The 23389-nt window shown below is 32.5% G+C and overlaps 3 protein-coding genes across 3 annotated transcripts; 1 reads left to right on the forward strand and 2 right to left on the reverse strand.

The window, feature by feature from the left end:
- Nucleotides 1–2657: 2657 nt before the first annotated feature.
- LOC137836937 (chorismate mutase 1, chloroplastic) lies at nucleotides 2658–7391 on the reverse strand. Its single transcript, XM_068645739.1, has 6 exons — nucleotides 6941–7391; nucleotides 5992–6217; nucleotides 5488–5574; nucleotides 4661–4804; nucleotides 3823–3915; nucleotides 2658–3075 (listed from the first exon to the last, which is right to left on the reverse strand). Exons 1-6 carry the CDS (start codon nucleotides 7096–7098, stop codon nucleotides 2839–2841), a joined length of 945 nt encoding a protein of 314 aa, XP_068501840.1. The 5' UTR covers nucleotides 7099–7391; the 3' UTR covers nucleotides 2658–2838.
- A 2910-nt stretch (nucleotides 7392–10301) lies between these two features.
- Nucleotides 10302–12609, forward strand: LOC137836938 (probable mitochondrial saccharopine dehydrogenase-like oxidoreductase At5g39410). Its single transcript, XM_068645740.1, has 2 exons — nucleotides 10302–11043; nucleotides 11711–12609. Exons 1-2 carry the CDS (start codon nucleotides 10411–10413, stop codon nucleotides 12386–12388), a joined length of 1311 nt encoding a protein of 436 aa, XP_068501841.1. The 5' UTR covers nucleotides 10302–10410; the 3' UTR covers nucleotides 12389–12609.
- A 938-nt stretch (nucleotides 12610–13547) lies between these two features.
- LOC137836939 (probable ubiquitin conjugation factor E4) lies at nucleotides 13548–23314 on the reverse strand. The gene is made up of 16 exons (XM_068645741.1): nucleotides 22228–23314; nucleotides 19798–20002; nucleotides 19424–19575; nucleotides 19044–19335; nucleotides 18746–18898; nucleotides 17039–17242; nucleotides 16834–16946; nucleotides 16580–16694; nucleotides 16016–16105; nucleotides 15725–15928; nucleotides 15537–15632; nucleotides 15274–15396; nucleotides 14527–14619; nucleotides 14257–14421; nucleotides 13946–14035; nucleotides 13548–13841 (listed from the first exon to the last, which is right to left on the reverse strand). The coding sequence occupies exons 1-16, from the start codon at nucleotides 23079–23081 to the stop codon at nucleotides 13662–13664; spliced, it is 3129 nt and encodes a 1042-aa protein (XP_068501842.1). The 5' UTR covers nucleotides 23082–23314; the 3' UTR covers nucleotides 13548–13661.
- Nucleotides 23315–23389: the final 75 nt, after the last annotated feature.

The following is a 23389-nucleotide window of genomic DNA, read 5'->3' on the forward strand; positions in this document are numbered from 1 at the left end:
TGCATATTAAGTAGAAAGTATTCTAAATTTGAATCAATGTGTTTAATCATTCTAAATTCTAAATTAAGGAATATATTTAGATTTGTTAGTTGGTTAACTTTATATTAGTGATTGAAAGGATATAATTTGATGATTACGAAATTAATTATTAAAGTATATTCATTAGAAGCTTTATTGTTGTTAAGAGATGACTTTGAATGATTTAAATGTAAAGTAAATTTAAGGTTTGAAAAAAAAAATAAGAGAGGAAAAGTTCAATTGCAATTCAATTTTATTTCATATTTTGTTATTGCTTTATCTAATACTTTCCATTTTAATAAAATTAAATATTAACATTTATATCTCTTTACTATACAAGGTTAATTAAGATAAGAAAGAATAATGACACTTAACACCAGTTTCATTTACTTAATAATTTTATTTATTATTAAAATATAATATTTTATTTTTAAAAATTATTTTTTACTATTAGAATGGGAAAGAAAATACTTTTACATTATCAACATATTTAAAATAGTACTTATCCCAATGTTGGATAGTTTTTTTTCATCATGAGAAAAATATATTTGAACATTAGAAAGAAAAATATTTATAGAATATACTTAATGAAGAAGTAAAAGTAATTATTAAGAAATGAATGAAGGTGTGTGAATTTGACAGGTGGATAAAAAATGATATTATATTCCAATCCTTATCTTGTAATTTTTATTAATTAATTATTTTTGGTGTTGCATGTGTTAGTTGACAATAACACTTTTTTCTTCTTTAGCCATGAAAGTGGTCCTTCTTTTCCTAAAATCACCATATCACAACACAACAAGTACATTAATATCATATGCAAACTTTGCTGTCTCATACCTATTTCTTAAATTTTAATATATATATATATATATATATATATATATATATATTTATATGTCTTACTTTTGCTGTATTCCACATGGGAACTTTGGGGAGAAAGGTATGCATGATTTGGATCTTTCTAAAATACAAAAGTAATCAAAATCATAATATTATGCCATGGCTATGACTTGTGAATTTTTCCAAACTTTTACTTTCAAATGGGTTAGGTTAGGTCACAATTTTTTTAGTTTATCAAATGAATTTTAATCACTATACATCTATGAAAGCTTAGACACTCCTTTTAAATGACGTGTTGTATCGGACACCGATACTCGTATGACACGTATCCGTGAAGTATCCAATTCAAAAAGTATTTGTTAGATTTCTGACCATTCTAATACGGTTTTAACACAATTTTAAAAAGGAAAAATACATTAATTTTATAAAAATTCAAACTTTATTGTATAAATTGTTATTATGATTATAAAAATAAGAAACAAATTCTTGTGAACCAGTCATGAAAAACATCTTTCTGCTCCAAAAAATAATCTGAAACATACTTGTGCACATAAATTTTTATTGTCAATTTATATAATTCATAATTATATAATATATAGATCTGTGTCCCCATGTCCTACATTTTAAAGATTTTACGTATCTCCGTGTTCGTATCGTATCAGTATCTGTGTCTGTGCTACATAGCTATACATTATCAGAAAATTATTAAATAAAAACTAATTTTAAAAAATAATAATTAATTATTATATTAAGTAAACTAAATATTATTTTAAAGATTAAAAATATTATTAGTATTTAAAATAATTTATATTATTAACAAATAGTTTTAAATTTAATTAACTATCAAAGTTTTAGCCACCAACTTTAGAACTGGCTAAAACTTTTAACTAATTAGATACCAATTTAAAAATTATTTATTAATAATAAAAATTACTTTAGATACCAATATTTTTTTAATTTTTAAAATATTTAATTTAGTTAATATCGTAACTAATTATGTTTTATTTTTAAAATTTATTTTTATTTAATAATTTTCTTGTAGTGATACGTTATACATATATGTATAAAAAAATTACATCATCCATCAATTACAAAGTCATCATAACTATGTCTATTAAATTAGGTTTTGTAAAAATGTAGCAAACATAACATTCATATTGGTTTGTGATGAGATATAGATATAAAAAAAAATTAGATTCTCCATGCTTATACTCTATGATTAAAAATACATAATAGGCATAGATAGTATGATGATGTTTGTTTCATGGGCCAATTTCATCTCCCAAAACCTAATTTTCATCCATGTGATGGGATCATAATTGATGTGCAAGTAGCAAGGTGTGATGATATTGCTTATTTCTTTGACTTTAGTGGAGTTTGAATTAAAGGGCATCAATTATTTAAAAAGTGTTTCTTTTCTACCTATATCTTTTGGTTGCAATTTTGATTGAAGTTGGTGAACAATTTGAATTGGATAATTATGATGTTAGATCATGCTTGGGAACAATCATGAAACATGTTGTTGTTGTCCTTTGATTATCATAGAGAGTCATTTGGGGTACACACATAAAGAAAACACAGTGCAATTGACATTATAAGGTTGGATGATGCTCTCTTGCATCCACCATGAAAAAACCAACTATGTTCATGCCATCAATATTGTAACTTTTAACTGTCATCTCTCCAGAAAATTACAATTGAAACATAAAACATCTAACATTTAACAAACTATTCACTTCCTTTTACTATGATGTAACACTAAAAATGAAGTTACATGGATTTCAACACAAGAAAAATACAATATAAAAGATGGCATCAATTATTATATATAAGAATCCAAAATGAACTTCCTCATATGTTAATTACAAAAGCTAAGGTTTATAGTCATGATTGAAGAGAAATCAGCCATTGCAAGCATCACTTCCTAGAAAATATAATACCCTATGAACAATGTGATTGAAAAGGTACTTGTTATGTTCAATCCAACCTTCTCAATAAATAAGCAACTTGAACTTCCTTTGTCAGAGGCATGATCCAATCACTATAAAGATCAGCAACCAGTCTTGGATTTATTTTGTAGACTGGCTCAGTTCGATGTTCCTTCAAATTTATAATCACTTCTTGCCCATAAGTCTTGGTCTTCATGTCAACTCTCCTCTTAATTGCCTCTTCAACTTCAGGGTATGTAAGCAATTCCATCAATTTTTCTTTGTCCTGAAAAATCACCATGATAATAAAAGTTGATCATACAAAGAACCAAGCTTTTGCAGAAAAATGAAAACAACCTGAAAATTGCCCCTTAGCCATATACTAAGGTTGTAAAACACTTGAAACTTGTGAGCATGTCCATCAAAATCAGTACTGTTTTTGTTTATAGCAAAATAAAAAAACCTTTTTACTCTCAAATATAAGCAAATTCAAACTGCTTTTACTCCATTTAGTGATACTTTTTCTAACATTTGGTTGCATTATTATCTATGTACTTTTTTGTTTTACGAGATTAAGAACAAGGGGATTTTAATAATGTTAGAAAAATAGTAAAATTTAATGAAACTAACTGATGTTATTAACATGTATGAATTTAGCCTCTTTTATACTTAAAAATGAGAACGAAGGTTACCATTTATCAGAAACCAAACAGATTTATTACCATACATTACAAGAAAAACTTATGACACAAAAACTAAAACCAGAAGTTTGTCCACTATTTGAATGAAATGTTTCCACTTTGAAGCAGATTTCCATCAAAATCAGTACCATTTACCAGAAACCAAACAGATTTATTATGCATGACAAGAAAAACTTTTGACACAAAATTTAGCATGGTCAGTTTATGACTAATTGGATAAAATGTTTTCAATGTGAAGCAGATTTACAGTTGATGGTATGAATTCCTGTAAGTAAATAAGTAACATGAATTGTATTGGAGCCTGGCCTTGTGGCGGGTATTTTGTATTGTACCTGAGCGAAAATGGCAGATTTATATGCATCAGGAGAAGCTTGATATTTCGCCTCGGCTACAAACTTTCCATAATGAATTCTTTTTGAAAGAACCTGTGCAGTCATAACAAAAAACAAGTTTCCATCAATATAAGAGCCAGAATTTATCATTACAATCTCAATAACTTACTAAATTGAGGCAGTGAAATTGGTGAACTTTTTCAGAATAAAGCATGATACATGTTGACCAAGTAAACTTGCAAGTTACAATGATTTCCACCAATCCCAGTTCATAAAATTTATAATTGGCATGCCAAAACATGAAAGATATTACAGGCTTGTGTTGGAATGGCCTAATGGGTATCATATTAGTTTTCCAACTCTTACAATTGGTCTTTATTTTTTCTTTCACGGGGCAGAATATGGCTTATTTTCTATGGTAGACAATCACTTCAGTGCAGATATCCAAACAAGGTCTGTGCATCTTGGAGAGAATGAGATGATCTAAGCAAGAGTAAACAGACAAACAAAACCTGCCACTGTTTCCTTCGATTGAGACTGTCCCACTAGTTGATCTTATTTTAATGATGGTCAGCTTTTTTTCTTCATTACAGTGAAAGATTTTCAGAAATATCAAATCAATTGGGCTTCACATAGCACATGTACTATAAAGTTAATTACCAAAGAGGAATTAAAATAGAATATGAAATGATGGTAGAGATAGATTCACATATGATAGAACAGTATGCTTTGAGATACCTTGAAGTAAATTAAATAATTGAAAATAAAATGTGGTACAAGCCCTGGAAACCATTTGAATTTAGAAATGAACTCAACTAAAAGGAAACTAAAATGTTACCTGCAAGCATGTTACATCACAAACAGCACTAGATCCAGAGTTACCATCATCTCCTTGCTTAACTATTTGTGGGATGAGAACTCTAAAGTACAAGCTCCATACTTTATCGTTTATATTAATTGACTCGGCAACAGGGTGCAACACCTATTCATACATGACACAAATTCAGAGAAGAAGCAATTAGCACAAGAAAGATACAGCACCAATTTATTTTGGTACATGGACACGGTCCACACAGTATTCCAAAACTGACAACTAAGGACTACTCTCATGAGGCATGGCATCCATTGGCCAACCATTATTTTAAATCCATTAAGCATATAAGAAGCACAGAAAGAATTAAACTGTAATTTTTTCAATTAACAGTTAAGTGATTTTCCTTACACTCGTTTTACAATTAACTTTACTGGGCAACTTTACTGTACATTTTTTCCCTTTTCATGTAACTAAAATGTTTCAATTTCATCATTATTGAAAAGAGAAAACTGTCATTTCAATTCATCAAAAAGGACCACATCTTACAGTGATTATACTTCTATAAGGAACTGTTTCTTTACAATTAACCTTTTATAAGCCAGTTTCGATCAGTTTTAAAAATCTATACAAAGCATGAATTGAGTAATTGACATATCATCTTTGTGCCTACACAGCTAATCTCACTACTAGTGATACGAATGGACTTGGACAGAAGGAATTCAAAAAGTTCTACACATTGTTATTCCATCTACCTGAAAGTGTAGTTCTGTGCAAGTGAACATAATAAACTTAGCAGCAAACAGAAAATCTTAACAGTACAAGCTTGATTACTGCTATGGAACATTCTGTACCTGAGGGTACTGCAATGGTGGTAACATTGGTTCAGGTAGGCCTTCGGGAAAGAATGGATGCTCATCAGGGCTCTTGTACCGGCCCACCTTCAGTGGAATGGAAATTCAGTCAGTGAAATTAACATTCACATTATCATTCTTTTAAAGAAAACTTTTCAATACTTCTGAAGCCAATAATATTTGGAAAATGAGAGACAAGACTTATTGCAGTTAGGTCTGTGGATGAAAATTTGGATGCACATCAGAACAAAGTAGGCATGAATTTACAAACCATTAATGAAATTTTGGGGACAATATGATAGGAAGAAACACTTAAAATAGCTTATCAATTGAGTAAAAGGGTTTAAATATAGTTTCTTTTTACTGTTAAAAATTGGTAGGGACAAGTTGGAGGCTTTTGGTGGAAGAAATTCAATATAGATTTTTTTGTGATGCACATCTTAAGCTAGTTTCATACATCAACAACATTCAGTTAGCTTATAAAAAATAAGCTCAGGTTCACACCTTGGCATGAAGCTTCTCAGTTTCCCTCAACATGTACTCCACCAATGATCCATGAAATTCATCCATGGAGAAGACATCAGGATCATATGTATCTTCATTGTAAGCGTATTGTGATCGCTCCAAGAGACTGAAGATGATGCTATCTTCTAGACGAATTAGAGAATGCCTTATCTGATCAAGGGTCAGATATTCACTCTCATCAATTCTTTTCTTTGTTGGCACTGACCTACACAGAAGAAATAGGATACCTTTAAAATATGACTAAACAATATATATATAAAGAGAAAAATGATGGGGGAAGACACCATTTGCAACCTCACTGTTCTCACTTGAGAACCAATCATTGAAAGCATAACAAAAGAAGAATAAAAAATCACTATAAATATGAACCAATAAAAAATATATATAAATTTTATTTCTATGCATCATGAATAGTTATACTACAAGTAAAAATTTTAGATACAATAGAATGGAAAAACCTGTTTCTCGTGGTAATCTCAGATTGGTTGATAATAGTATAAAAAAATTCCCATTCCCACTATCCATGCATATCCTATTCATAAAATATTCAATGAAGAGAAAAGCACAAACTGCATAAAGAATAAAAAAATAGTTTCATCATAAAATTACATCCTCAAGTAATAAAAAAAAAAAGTGTTTTAACCCCCTTCTTAGCAAACCTTAAAATTTGAGAAAAAAAAAAGACAATTGACGTGACTGATCATACACATACACATAAACGAACCCAATCCCATCATTCACTTTCCCCTTTGCTAATCCACCAAGTCCCATTGAATCCCAAACCATGATCATGAATTCCAAACCATGATCATGAATTCCAAACACAATCCCAATTACAAGCACCCAGATGAAAAAAATCGAAACTTTCAGATTAAAACTTGAAACTTAAGAAACCCCCAGTGAATGCAGATGATTTAAGGTCTCTTACTCAATGGAAGCCGCGTGTGCCCGGAAAGAAAGATTGCTTTTTGGAGCAAAATCCAAAGTGGGGTTGAAGGAAATCGAAGGCTTGCGAGCCTTAGGATGAAAGGCGCATGTGGGTGTGGAAGGAACCGAGTGAGTGATTCTGAGGAGCTTGGACTCCATTGGAGAGAAAAACACAGAGAGAAAGTGAATTGTGGTTGCAGAAAGTTGACAAAGATGAAGGAAGAGTTAAGAAAGAAAGAGAAATGGGGGTTGAAGCATGGGAAAAAGGTTAGGTAGGTGAGAATGGAAGAGAGTTTTTGGTGGTGTGGACTTCTGAAACGTAGTAGGTGGGGGATGATGTGAGAAGAGACCAATCACGATACCAAACACTGAGGTAACTAGTTTGGTGTTGGGAATTTGGCTTCTTAGGTTAAACACACACAACACAATTGGAGAACTACTATTTTATATCTTTGTGCTTCCAAATCTCATCAAACTATATATCATTAATTTCTTAATAAATATCTTAAATGTATTTATATTCCTTCCATTCTATACAATTGTATTTTTAAGAAAATACAAACTCCTCACAATATTTCTTCAATTACTCACAAAAAATTATTGATCCATTAAATTAAATACAAAATTTATCCTTCCAACTTATATTTTAAATGGATAAAAAATTCTATCCACAAACATTTAATTTTGTTAATTAAAAATTATTATTATAAAAGTATCGAACTCTAAATTAGTATTTTCTTTGTAAATTTAAGTTATATATTAATTCAATAAAATTATAATTATTGTATGTTTATAATACAATATCTATAATAGAGATAACACAATAAAATATTTTAAAAATTGGACCCGTTCGTTGTCTGTAAAACCTATAATACTCAATTTAAAAGAAAAAAGTAATAATTTTAAATGTAAATTTTTTAATATATATATATACCTATATATGTTTTCATAAAATAATATTATATTTTGCATTTTAAAATTAGAATTATTTGGTCGATCCAAATTAAATTTGTTTTATTCTTTTTCAATATGATTTAGCTTATTTTATAATTTTACTCATAATATACATGGAAATTTGGTCAACTTTATAAATAAAATTGGTATTGAAGAGAATTAGTTTTCTCCATTTGGTAGATTATGTTTATGTCGACATCAATCATGTTGTGGTGATTTCTTAAGTTTTGTATTCTCTTTGTTAAAGATTGGACTACCTGAATTGACTTGTATAATACTACAAAGTACTTGTACTTTAATTGCATATTAGTATAAATTAGAAAGAAATGCTAAAAAAAACATTTTTTAATCTTAAATTTGAGTATTTTTTTAAAAAAAGTTTTACCTTGAGTATAACAATAAAAACAAACTTAAAAACTAATAATTTAATATTCACAATATGTAAATCACGAAACATATTATAAAAAAAATATTAAAATAAACGATAAAATTTATATACTTATGAATATATAATATTAATATAAATGAAATAATTATTTTATGAAGACTTACAAAATATTCAAAGATTGTGTTATTTTTTTTAACATCGTTCGTAAATTCCCCTCAATTTTAAAACATTATACTTACATAGCTTAATGATAAAATGAGAGATTAAAGAGATTATAATTAACACTGTATAAGGTAGTTGTAAGTATGGATAATAAAACAAATGGTATCATAATATTTTTAGATAAAATTTGTAATAAATATCTTTAATAAATATTTAAGGATGATATATGGATATATTTTAATTATCCATTTGTCAATAGGATGAGTTTATATCATGATCTTTAACTTTATTGAACTAACGGATGGTAGTAAATTTTATTTAAATATTTTTAATAAAAAATAAGTGATTAAAATAAAGTTATTGGTGAAAAAATATTAACTATTAAAAAATTGTTTAAAATTTTATTTTATATATTATATTTATCGTTTAAATTTATTAAATTAGAGTCGTTTCTCTTTAAAAAGTTAATTTTTTTTAGACTTAAACTTTGTGAGGCAATTTATTTAAATTTATTTGCACTAATATTTTATTTTATAATTTTATTTGGATTATACTTTAAAATTAATATTTTATCTAAGTTTATATTTTTTAAATTATTTTTAAATAGTTTAATTTTATTTTTTTAAAAGTAAAAGCAAATAATGCCAATACTTGTGTGAACTTCAAGAACTAGTCAAGCAAGATACATGTATGTTGGAGCATTCTTTTTCATGGCTCAAAACAAGTATATTTTACACTATAATCATTGGGACTTTCACTAATGTAAATATATTTCACATGTAAATTGGTTAGATTAATTTGCTTTTACGTTGCTCACGCTCTTGATTTATTTTCACGACTAATTGATTTGTAAAATGTGTGTTAGACGTTGTTTCTATGATTAAGATTATTTATAAGAACATTAATTTTTATCAAATATATATTAACTAAAATACATAAGTTAAATTCTTACGACTTTGATTATATCTAAGTTAACCATTAATTGATTAAGCGCATTGTTATTTTATTCAACATACGTTAAGAACTCATAGAAGGTTTTTGGGTATATGATTGTTTATTTATTCAAGAAAACACATATTAAAGTGTAAAACTGATAAAATACATAAGAAGAAAGAGTTGAATTGAGTATTAAACTTTTGATAATTTTTGTAAAGTTGTATTTCACAAGTAATGATAAACACGAAATATGATAAATAATCTATAAAAAAATGTTTATAAAAACTTGACATTTTAAAAGTTCTCACTCTTTCGATAAAGTAGTTTATACAACATACCATCCAAATCACCTTAAGGTAAAAAAGGTTTACAGAATAAATTTTTATATTGGTTACTATGCAAAGGTATATAATGTCCAATTATTGATCAAGTTCCATTAGGCAGACTACGTTCTGAAGTTATAAAACAAGTGTTACTTAGATCTTATCCACTTCTAGTTAAAACAACCCAAGTATTATTTGGACATACAACCACTCATGACTAAAAAACCAAGTAATATTTGAAACACAATCACTCTTAACTAAAATTTGAATATTAATCACTCTTGACTAAACAATTTACATTATTGTTTGAAACGTAACCACTCTTTTAAACAACCTATATAAAACTAATCATAAATTCACAACTATATTTATTAATAATAAATTTAGCAATTTACATGTGTTAAAAAATATTTTAAATTATTATACAAACTAATAGATATTTTTAACTACATTTTAAAACGTAAAAGAAACGCACAGAAATCGACATACAAAGAATCAATTTCTAATAAAAATGTGTTATATAAATTCAATAAAATGATAATTGAAATATTGGACGCATGTATAGAAAAATAGATTTATTCTCATAAATAAAATGTGCAAAGGGTATGATATCTAAGTTTTGTGTTTTTTTAACCATTAAAAATTCTCTTGCAAAAAAACAAAGAAAGTAGAAGTGAAGTGAAAGTGAGAAGTGAGAGAGAAAAAGACATGGCAACCTCAAAGTTCGACATCGTAATCCTCGGAGCTTCTGGTTTCACCGGCAAACAAGTTCTCAAAGAAGCTTTAAAATTCCTAAACAATTTCAACTCCCTCGCCATAGCGGGCCGCGACCCCTCCAAATTGGCCCAAGCTCTCAACTGGGCCGCCAGGCCCAATCCGCCTCCTCCCATCCCCATCCTCGCCGCCGACACTGCCGACGCCGCCTCCCTCCGCGAGCTCTGCGGCCGCGCGCGCCTCCTCCTCAACTGCGTCGGCCCCTTCCGCCTCCACGGCGAGCCCGTCGTCGCCGCGTGTGTCGCCGCCGGCTGCGACTACCTCGACATCACCGGCGAGACCGAGTTCATGGAGCGCGTGGAGCGTGAGTACCACGCGCAGGCCGTGAAGAACGAAACTTTGGTGGTTTCGGCATGTGGGTTCGACTCGGTGCCCGCGGAGATGGGGTTTTTGTTCCACTCGAGGCAGTGGGTGGGCCCGGCCCGGCCCAACAGGGTGGAGGCCTACCTGGGCTTGGAGTCGGAGAAGAGGATTGTGGGGAATTTTGGGACTTTTGAGTCTGCGGTTATGGCTGTTAAGGATTTGAAGGAGATGGAACAGCCTAGAGTCATCAGAGTAAAACCCAAGGTATGATATGATGTGACAGAATAGGTTCATTTCACTTGAATTTACTTCAATTTCAAGTGTTTTCTTTTTTCTTGTTCGTTGGGATTCTGAGTAGTAATAGATAATTGGAGAGGTTCATCATTTCACTTGAATTTAATTTCCATTTCATGTGTTTTCATTTTTCTTGTTTGTTGGGATTCTGAGTAGCAATAGATAATTAGATCAGTTTTAGCATCTGAGATTTGTTCAGTGGAAATCATACCTGCAGAAGGGAGGAATGAACAAGATTAGAAGGAAGAAATAATTCTTGTAGGTACAACCTTTTTACACTGTCTTCCAATCACAAATTGTCACATGTATTATATAAGAAGTTTGTTTAGTCTTAGAATTTGAGGTTAAAGGTTAAAGGTTCTTATATACATTAATGGTATGATACCATGATGATACAATCTTGATAAGAGAGTTGAGGTTTACTTGAAAGTTGTATTAAGATTGCTTCCTGTTTGCTTGACAGTGTAAACTTTTACACTGACAGTTATTAAACTCACTGATTCATATCACCTGATGATGAATTATGATATGATTAAACTAGTTGCCCAATTTTTATTATCTGTTATTCCCTCTATGTATGATATTTTTCATATTGTGTATCATTTTGGCAACTTTGATTTCCCATGCATGGTTGCAGATTCCTGGGCCTCCACCTAAGGGAGAAATAATAGAACACCAGAAGAAAATTGGCCTTTGGGGGGTAACACTACCTTCAGCAGATGCAACTCTTGTTGGAAGAACACTCTCAACTCTAACTGAATCCCCTCATGGTCTTCCTGGGTTGAATGAGAGTGAAGAGATGGTTGAGAAAAGAAAAGCCTTCTGGTCATCTGTGAAGCCAGCTCATTTTGGTGTGAAACTAGGCTCAAAATCTTTGTTGCACTTGTTTGGATTTATTATGATTGGAATCTTCATTGGTATTTTGGGAAGATTCTCTTTTGGAAGATGGCTTCTGTTGAAATATCCTTCCATCTTCACCTTTGGAGGGTTCAGTAAGAATGGACCTTCTGAAGAGGAGATTGCAAGTGCTTCATTCAAAATGTGGTTTATTGGACATGGTTTCAGCAATGAACAGGGAAACACAAAACCTGACACAGAAATTATCACAAGAGTAATGGGACCTGAAATGGGTTATGTAACCACCCCAATAATTATGGTTCAATGTGCTCTTGTTCTTCACACCCAAAGAAACAATCTTCCAAAGGGAGGAGTTTACACTCCTGGGGTTGTGTTTGGTCCAACTGATCTCCAAGAAAGGCTTCAACAAAATGGAATATCTTTTGATGTCATCTCAAAAAGTTCCCTTTCTACATGACTCTCTGCAGTTCATCTTTCTTTGGTTTGAAAAGAAAAAACTGAGTGGTCACAATGCAGAAGATATGATAAAGAAATTAGAGAACCTTGTTTGTTCTATTTCTCTGTATTTTTTTAGGACACTACAGTTATATTACCACTTGCATTGATCACCATCTGGGTCATCTTCAATTGACTTCAACTTTTGTTCAGGTGGATTAATGTAAATAAGTATATTTAAAATTGGCTTGCTTTATTTTTTTTAACGTAGGATTTAGTTTATATGTTTGTATAAAGTATATCAATAATTTTATGTAATAATATTTGGAAAGAAGTAAATTAGAAATAGAAACAAAAGAATTTAAATATGTAGTTAAAGATTAATTGAAATTTTCATTTAATTTTTGTAAAGGATGAAAATAAATATAAATATTTTAATATCATGATAGTCTATATAAATATTGTCTTCTAATGAATCAAATTGTTTGGGATTGTTCTGCGTAAATATTTGGTTTGTATAATCAATTCATCATAACTTCATTATTAAAATTTTTATGTTTAATTTCAAAAAGATATTACAATATCCATATCATAACTTTAATCGTATTTATTACACACAAATTTTATTTACCGACATTTCATATCCACAGACAATACTCACTTAGTTATTTAATCAATTATTTCTTTCATTTGTAACATTCAAATTATTTTAAGCATTACAAATTTTAACAAATCATTTATACTATATAGCTTTTTAAATTTCCTTAATCGGTACTTCATTTATAATAAACACCTACTAATATTACATTCTTTTAATACAATATAACACTTCATAATTACTTCTAAATATATTCAATTTTTGAAAAATTATTTCTTCACATTTTTTTATTCCAATTAATTACTTTTAAAATTATTTCTCAATTATTTGGTCTTACTAAATTTACTTTAATAAATTTCTATTCTCTAATTAGTTTTTTTTCTTTAAATATTTTATTATTACTGAATATAACCTTTCTCAATTTTAATTTAAAAAATATTTATATTTCTACACTTTAATTCAAAATATTCATTTCTCAAATTATTCAATATACAAACTATTGTTTTCCTCTAATTTTTTCCTCCCTCCTTTATTTTTAAATCAAAAGAAAAAATTGCTTCCAAATATCTTTACAGCCTTCAAGTTCTATAATAACAGCTTAATATTTTCCAGAAAAGATTGAATACGATGAAATTAAGGTTCAACATTTAAGTTTATGTGCAGGGCACAAATCCATTAGGAAATTGGACATATTTTCCTAATCAATCAACATTTCCCCATTTGTAGTCTGAATTGTGTCCTTGTTAGTCTGTAGGTTTAGGGCTTCACCGTGTTTTTTCATTTCTTGTGACCTCACAAACTCCTCAATTCTGGCTTTTAGCTCATCATTGGGAATCAACATATCCGCAGTAAGATGAGAACGGTTGAACGGATCAGTCTGCACAAACAATCAAATGGAAAAGCATAAACCAAAGAAGGAACCACTTTCTGTATCTCAACAAAAAAAATGGGGAACAAAGGATCAATGCTATATACACTTACACTATCACTAAGAAGATGCCTCTGAATCACAGGACGATCAACCGTGGTCTTTGAAGAAGGCAAAATAACTGGATCCTTCATCAAAGTGTACTGCAATGCAAAACATGTATGATGTGCCAGAATTAGCTTATCTCTTTATTCAAAATACGAACAAATTTTTAGAGCTTTTGGAAGAAATGAAAGCAATTTTTCCCTCAAAGAACGAAAAGTGATGCTATCAAATTTTACACTTGGCAAATCAATTATTCAAAGAGTGATGGTCCCAGAAGGAAAAGAACATGTTATGAGACAGAAAGAAGTGGAAAACCCACTTGAATTGGATCAAGGAATTCCTCAGGTATTTCCCCTAGAGTAGCTTCAGCATCCATTGCCTCCGAAGCAGCAACTTTAGCTTTAGCACCAAGTTGAATAAATTCCTGTATAATTCTGCCATCCTCGCCAATTCTGCGAAGGACATCAGCTGCAGCACTAAACAACTGCATCGAATTACCAGTCAGTTTAAATTAGCTTATGACAATACACAGACAAAATAAAATTTCTTGAGAACAATATGAAATATATCAAAAGTCCCACAAACTTGCCTGATCATTGTATGATCGACCATCCCTTGAGATCACAGAAGGGAAGATGGAATTCGTGTCACCCCTAGCCAGATGAACATATATGTGCACAATCTGCAAGTAAATACACTGAAGTTAGTAGTTTGCTTTGAAAAATCAAGTCTAGTAATAATATATGTGTCACTGTCAATGGCCATTTTTTATGTCGAATCCATCAAATGACCATATTTGACATCAAATAACAGTTTAAAAAGAGCAATTTGATTTCAAAATTGACAATGAAGAATTATTTTTATGCCTTTCTTGTTGAAGAACCAAAGATAACACTTGCATCCTTAGAGAACCAAAATGATTGTTGAGTGGTAATGAAGAATGGGACTATGGGAGGCCAAGCTTAATCAGCTATGCATCTTAATAGAACTCCTAATCACTGTCATACTGATATTACCGTATCAAGAACCAAATTTCTACAAAAACTTAAGCTGTGGGGTAGGGAAAGAGATTCATTTTATATCTCCAAGTCATTAAGTGGGCTTTTCACATTACTAGCACAAAAGTCAAAACTGTATCATTAGTGGTCCAAAATTGAAGTTCTTCAAAATTCCTCAGAATAATGAAGATGAAATATAACATTTTTTAGAATCAATCCTACTGCAAGCATGTTAGACTAAGTCTACAGATTACAAAGGATAGCATAGCATCCCTCCTGTCATAATTACTCACCACTAAAAAACATTTAAATGATTTTGAAATATAGTTTATGCCAACCTGTTTTAGTAAATGCTTTGGACGAAATTCATATTTCTCAGGATCCTTCAGACTAAGTGATTTTCTTTGGGGACCTACCAATTGCAGCAGGAAGTAATTGAGCATGCTAGCCACTCTTTCAACCTTGAAAAGGTGGGAAAATAAGATTAAACTTGCAAGTAGAAGATCTAATTTTTAAAGGAAAACCATAGTTAGGCCACAAACTATCTTATGAGATGATGGAATTCATAACTAGTCATAGTTGGAAAGAGAGAGAAAAATACCATCTCAGGAAGTAGGAACGGAGCAGTAATCTGTTCTGAAGTAAATGCAAGCATACTGACATCTTCGTTTGCCAACTTCATATCTATTCGAATAATCTAAAAAAGTATCTAGTATTAAATGCTTTATTAAATGGTTTTATAAACAAGGGAATACAAAATTATATATTGAAAGAAAAAAGTCAACAGACATTTTCTTGAGAATGGAATAACCGGGTCCTCTCCTGCCTCTCTTGAGCTGGTCGTTGCTCCCACTCAACCGTATTTGACATCTCAGCCTCCAATTCTTTTAGCTCAAGAATTTTTTTCAGACTTTCATCTAGAAGATAAATACTATCATTGACCAGAAAGTTCAAGAAATTCAGATAGACACCCTTTTCCTCCTCCTTAGCAATCTGGAAGAAAATTAAATACAGAAAAAAAACTGGATAAGTTGAGCACGGTATGAGATATAAAAAAATCAAATATCTTTCATTCATTACCTGTCTCCAAGCATTACGATGACTAGGGACTTGCCACAGGTATTCGAGGAGTTCCGCAATATTATGGCGGATGTTAAACTTGTCGTAGAACTGTCATGGACCAGTGACAATTTACAACAATCAGCACGGTCTTGTATTACACAACCCAGAAAGGATGATGATTTCAAATACTGAACCTCGTGATATTTAATATGTATATCAAATATCAAACTATCAAATAATATATAGGAAATATTAACTGGGGGGGCATAATATTAATCATATAAAAAATTGGTGAAGCAGTTTGAAATACAATTCTTTAGTTTCTCTGACTGGCTAATCATTCACATGCATAGGATTTCAATGAAACAATTATTTATCCATCTTAAGTCATCATTAAGTAAACAGAAACACTAACATGGTCCCCATTTTGACAATCAAGCTTGAGTTTCATTTCAACATAATCAAGAGAGGTGAGATTTCCAACAACTCAACTATATTTTCTTCAACTTAATCTAGAAATTGACAGCATTAGGGGGAAAATAGGTTGGCCATGCCACCAATACTCTTAAAATGCAGACTAACCTGTGTGTGAGAACCAGTGAACTCAATGTCAACATAAAGTTTAAGAAGATTCCTCACAAGATACTCGAGAGAGAGTTGGTGGCCTTCAAATAAAGTGGCTGCCGCAGTTGAGCCACTGCAGAAAGGGAATAGGACAGGGAGAACACATGTACTCAATAATATAGCTTAAAGACTAAACAAATTTTCACAATATAATAATGATGATGATGAGACGCAAATTGTCCAGTTTTACGCAAAAGAAAGACACCAGTTACCTCCTACGAGGCATCCAGCAGTTCAGGACTTCAACCATCTTTGCTCTCAGGTATGGGTTTTTGATAAATTCATGGCTGGCCATGAACATAATTATGAAATTCATAAATTCATCCTGCAGAACAATATAAATTCTCATTATCTTGCATAAGAAATTAGGAGAAAGAAGTAGTCCAAGAAAAAAAACACTTTTGAGGTGAAGTCTACCAGCACAACTCCATCTAAGGCCTTCGGAATCCGAGAAGCAAATATTAGAAGTTCCATGGCATCTTCTACAAAATGTTCAGGCATGGTAGCAAATTCCATAGGGCAAGTTGGTGGTAGAGGCATCTTGAAACCACCCACCAAGCCAACCAACCAAACAATCATCAAGCGATAGAGGGAAAGTGCCTTTTGAATAAGTGTGTTATCCTAAGAAAATATGTGAAGCCAATAATTCAAAATCAGAATATTTAAATTTTGAAACTTGCAAGTCAGAAAAGAACACTTAAAAGTAACAAGAACTTGTCTACATCATATGATTGACAAATCAAGTATCAAATACCAGTGAACATTTAATTTAGAATAACATAATCTGTACAATGTAACCATGTTAAGCGTATCAAATGTCGGGCACTAAATGGGTACAAATAAACCTTTTTTTTATACCAAAACTGATAGGAAAACAACAATAGCTAAATAAATTTTAGAATTGTATTGTGTTTATAAGATTCATGATCATTTGTAAAACATGAATTTTATCTTCTGATTTACAATTTGTTTATTATGTTAATTTTATACATTGAATTTACACCTATGTTGTGCCCTCTTGACAGCAACTGATTGTTGAGCTTTGGGATGTCAACCTAATTGGGATCCCACAGTTCCCAGTGATGCTTTCAAATGGATAGCCTTTATATATAAAAAAAAATTACACCTATGTTGTGTCTTATAATTTTCTATATCCCTGTGTATGTATCATATTGCATCCATGTCCTCTGTCAAGTCAGCTTTTTAGCTAGGGAATAAAAAGGGCTTAAGTTCTATCACTCTCCAAATTTCACAAAAGAAAATTAAGAAACGCTTCTGTAAGAAAAAAGTAGACAGAGAAGCACAAGGTTTATAAATAATACCATACAAATTTATAAATTGCATAGGTCTATGTACATCCTGTAGCACAAGGTTTAGTAGAAGAATACAGCTGTAGAATACTACAAACTCTCCCTTAAAGAGCATAAAAAACATATGTGCAGCATGTTATAGATGTAGCTAATTTGAAAACCCTTGACAGACTTCAGTAAATACATGTGCTAGAAGGCCATTCAAGCCGATGCCTAATAACATTACAAAGCAAAATCTTCTCTCTATATGAAGTGACAACAATCTACCTGCGCTTGGAAACAGACTAATCTGGAGATAACATGTGAGGTCATTTGATTGTCAACTGTTTTACCAGACAGGTAGAAAAGAGAAGGCATAGCTGAACAACTACAGGAAAAAGGACAAGGCAGAAAAGGAGAAAACTGGTGTTTCTCATTTAGAAACAGATTCTCACAAGCACATGGAGAGAGAAGGATCTTAAATAAACCTTTTAAAACCGAAGTTTAAGTGAACTGTACTGTACAATTTAGTCTTGTTTATACTATAGCACAGACCTATGAACGTGGAGACAATACAAAGATGTAGTAAAATTGCAAAAGATTACTTTTGTAGCAGATTAAGACCTGTATATACTATATATAACAATAGATGTACAACTACTATTGCTACAGAAACAATAAAGCTAAGCAAGATAATTGATTTTCTCAACCCCACACCCTTCCCCCAAAAAACACAATACAAGCACAGAAGCAACTTATTTTGTTGTCATATAGGGACATGATCTAACATGGATAACAAGAAAGAAACTTCAAAGCAGGAAGAAAAAGGACCGACCCTCAAAATCTGAGCTTCATAACAGAGTTTTTCCTGTGAATACAACTCCATTTCTTTCTCAAGTCGATTTATATCCAATTCTGCCTGAGGGGTGGGTGACCGCTCCTGCATGGCTTTAAGTGTGGAGAGAGCATCTTCACACCTAGAAATATCCTGTATATAATATGACTACAGCGTTCATACTTACATAACTTCAGAACAAATCATTCAAACCAGATGAACAGTAAGGTAGCAATAATAGTTAGCCCCCATAAAATAATACCAACACCTTCCAATTTTACCAAACATATGTGATTACCTGAACTAAATGTTTGAAGTCAGAAAATGCTTTTAAAAGGCCTAAGTTGAGCACTCTTGCGGTCATAAAGAAGCATTCGCAAATAAATGAATATTTCGTCTTTTCAGCTCGTGCAGAATTTTCATTTGAGAGCTCACCAGCATTATTACTACCGGAACTACTGGCCTCTTGGGATTGCTGTAACCGCTTCTGATCATCATTATATTGACTGGTTGCCCCAGTCTTAGCTGGGCTTTTACTATTAAGCCATTCAGCAACTTCTTCTGATGATGCATGAAGAGCAGTCAACCCACTAAAACAGAATCATGGCCAAAAGTTACCAATAGATGGATACATTAAACTTCCACGAGAATTTTAATATCCACAACACAAGCCCTCACCTTAGCTTCAAGCGATTTGAGTAGTGTACATATTTTGCATCAATTTTATCCCTTTTTGTTAAATTTGCATCTAAAAATGGCTCACAAAGACGAAGCATGACAGCACTGAGATTTACAAAGGTGCCTGAACTTGCACAAGTAATAGGGTCAACCTGTTTTTAATAAAAATAAAATAAAGGTCACATATTCTCAGAAGACTTACAACAAAAGAACAGGCACAAGTTAAAAAATGTAAACTTTAGCATGAATGTGATAACAAGGAATGCAGACAAAAAAATGAAACAAAATAAGAACTAACCAATTGAACACAATTTATCTTGTTTGTTATGTCACTGCACTTCTACCACAAAAATGCAGATAAGAAAGAAATTTACCTGTATATGAGCCCTGGATGCGTTTATATTGATCACCTCTGCAAGATACTCAAGTACCCTTTCACGAGTATCTGTACTTTTAAGAAGGATGAGCAGTACTTCAGCTAGGCCATCATATAAGTTATTCATGACAGTTTTGATAGTGGAAAATGAAGATAACAAATCAGCGGGTCGCCTAGTTGATGCATCAGAAAAACACTGCTGCCTGGATTTCAAAGGAAAGAAAAAAATTGTTAAAAGGGGAGCCTGATTAAATAACAAAGAATTAAGTATCCCATACAAATAAGTCTCAGAACTAAGGTTCATGCGGTAAACATACACACTTTAACAGGGAAACAGTAAGCAAGAAGTGGAACAAGAATATAGGGTTGCAAATAAATAACAACAGAGCCTTTTTTTCCCATTAAGTGAAGTTGGCCACGTGAATCAAAGGGTGCCATGATGTTTAGTTATAAATCATGTCAAAAGATTAATTCTTGATCTACATTGCAATTCTTTTACCTATATTCTCCCTCTTGTCTATGACAACAGTACTACCCACCACTTTATCTACTATTCTTACTTGGACTTCTGCATTTCTGCTCTAACCAAACCCAAACCATGTATGGCAAGACAATACTATCCTTTCTATCTATAATAAGTCCTATCTCAACTTTTTGCCAAAGGCATTCATTTCTATTCACATATTGTCTATTAAGCTGACTCACAATGCAACAATCTCATTTCTACTCAACTAAGATTATTCTTTTGTTGGTTTTTTAATGCCCAAAATTCAGTTCCGTACAGCATCACAACACTTATGGCAATGTGGTAAAGTTTTCTAAAAACTTGAGTGGTACTTTTTTATTACAAAAAAACGCCTGATGCACCCTCCCCCCTTTTATAGACCCACAAAAAATCTCCTATGATTTAGATTTCCATTTAAGTCTCCACCATCCTTCATAATGAAACCTAGATACTTAAATCATTTAACTTGTGCTCACGTATACGCTGTGGCCCATGGTTGTTGTGTCTCTAACCAAACTTACATTATTTATTATTGTATTCTATTTTACTTCTACTTATGCAAAATCCATGATCTTCCAAAGCTTAAGTTCACATCTTTAACTTCCGATTTATTTTCTTCATTGATTCTCCAACCAACATATATTGTCTACAGTAAAAAGCATACATCTAGGCATTGGCTCTTGGATTTTCTAATAAAGGAAGTTCAAGAATATGATAGAGAGATTAAATTTACAATTGATGTAGCCTATGGTTAAAGGAAAATCCACCACCGTCCTATCAGTCTAGTAACGATCCCCTCAACTTCATAAATGACCTTGATTGCTCTTACATAAGCAATACAAACTCCTTTCTCGCCTAGGGCCTTCCACAAAATCTCTTTTGACATTCAATCAGATGCCTTTTCCAAATCAAAGAAGACCACCTGTACATCTTATTTTTTTCCTTTGATGTCTCTCCATTAAACATTACACCAAGTATATTATTCCATGTTTGAACTCCAAGGCACAGATCCAAATTGAATTTCAATGCTAAGTCTCATGCACAATATTTTTATATCTCCCTTATTCATAAAAATAGGGATTAGAGTGCTAATCCTTCACTCTTCCGCCATTTTCTTGGATCAAGAATGCACAAAGTTGGAAAAACAGAAAAACAAATTAGGACGTATGAATGGATATCTATAATGCACTAGGAAGAAGGAAGGAACGAGGGGACCACCTCCTAGTAACTAATGAAGTTTGACAAAATGCAAGCAAGACTATCTCACACCAAACACAAAGAGAGCTTGATGTAGTTCAGAATGACAAATGTGGGGAGATTAGTTAAAGTGCAGTACTGTAGTTCTTTATTCAAGGAAGCAACTATATACAGGATAATAAATGAAGGTAATCCATAATGGCAATTAAATATAAATATCAATCAATATATGCAAGTGAATTTTTTCAGTGCTATTTTTCATGTTTTCTTATTGTCGGAGTAGGGAAATTACTACTTATCAGGTAAACACACGCTAAAAAATAAAGACGTTAAAGCAGAAGCCGTATCACATCTCAACATATCTAAAAATTAAGAAGCTTTGCGAAGTAATACTTCTCAAGGTCCAAAGCAAGGAATATCTTTGTGGCTTTCCTTCATTACGATAGACCAATTATTCACTGAAAAGGACCAACATAACCATTGTTTCTATTCCATTAACCCAAAACATAGAATAGAAAAGCACATACAATTTACACTCTAACCAAATTTGTTTAACTAATCAGGTATACTCTAACCAAGTTTTCAAAAATGATACCAAACAATCACGTGAATGTTACTCTCTTCAGCTCCTCTCACCAATGCAGAAAAATGAGAAAATCAAGAAGACTAATAAAACCCATCAACACATGAATTTCAAAAAAGCTAAAGTCACACTCTTAAGCTCACCCAACATCAGGCTGGCCCTTGAAAAACGCCTGATCAGGAAGGGCACTAATATGGAAAAAGGGACCCAAAATGCTGGTCATTTCAATAGCACGGCCATTCACATAAACCCCTTTGGGAATCCACCACTCGTGATTCACAAGCGACTTGGCACCAAAGGGAAACCTAACCAAGTACAACAAAGCCCTCAGAGAATCTTGAAAATTCCCCAGAGCAGACACATTCATCACGCTCCCTCTCAATTCCTCATACAACCCCTTCAGAATCAGGTCCAAGCTGTCAAAGTCCGGGTCCCTGAAAAACTCCTCCAGAAACCCCGGCGGACTCTTGGCCCCTCCACCGCCGCCCCCGAACACGTTTCCGCCGCCCACCTCCGCAAAAATCAGCGGCAGCAGAGGTGAATTGGCGTCGGACCCCCCCGCACTCCGGCTCGGAAAGAGCTCGGGATTGGCTAAATGAATCCGGCAGTAGTTGACACATAACTTCTTGGCCTGCCTCACCACCGCCTCCATCTCTGAGCGCAAGCTCTTGTCCTTCATGTTCGCAATTTTCTTCCCCTCCTCGTGCGCCCGGTGGTAGCATCCGATGAGGTACTGGAACGGTGACTCCCCGGCCTCTCCGGCGGAGGTAGAAAAGTCTCCGGAGAGACGGTCGATCAAAACCCTCTCCATTGAATCCCGCGACAGGCAAAGCTCCTTCCCTTCGCTGAGAATCTCCGCACCGGTTAGTTCCAAATACACGATTCTTGAATCCGTTGCGCTTGCGTTCGTGTTTTCGATTATGGAGACGAGGAAGATTTTGCGGATGATAATGTCCTCCACTTCCTGCGGAGTGCGTTGGGGTTTTGTCGCAGCCATGGACGGAAGCTACCGGAGCAATCCAAATGAAACTGAAATTGAAAATGGAATTGAAATTGAAATTGGAATTGGGATTCTAATTTTCTTCTGTGTGTTTCTCTGAAAGAGAAAAGGATCTTAATGTTGAGTGAGAGTGAAAGAGAAGGGTTGAGAATAGAACATGCTTTGGCTTAGATTTGGAGAGAGAGAGAGAAGAACGAACAAGGTTTCATGCTATATATGCAAGGAACTTTAAAACGATGTAGTTTCGTGATTATTTATTTTTCAATACTTTTTGGAAAGGGTTTTCATTGAATTGGGATAAATTT

The sequence above is a fragment of the Phaseolus vulgaris genome, chromosome 4 (assembly GCF_000499845.2).
Source record: "Phaseolus vulgaris cultivar G19833 chromosome 4, P. vulgaris v2.0, whole genome shotgun sequence".
NCBI classification, from domain to species: domain Eukaryota; kingdom Viridiplantae; phylum Streptophyta; class Magnoliopsida; order Fabales; family Fabaceae; genus Phaseolus; species Phaseolus vulgaris.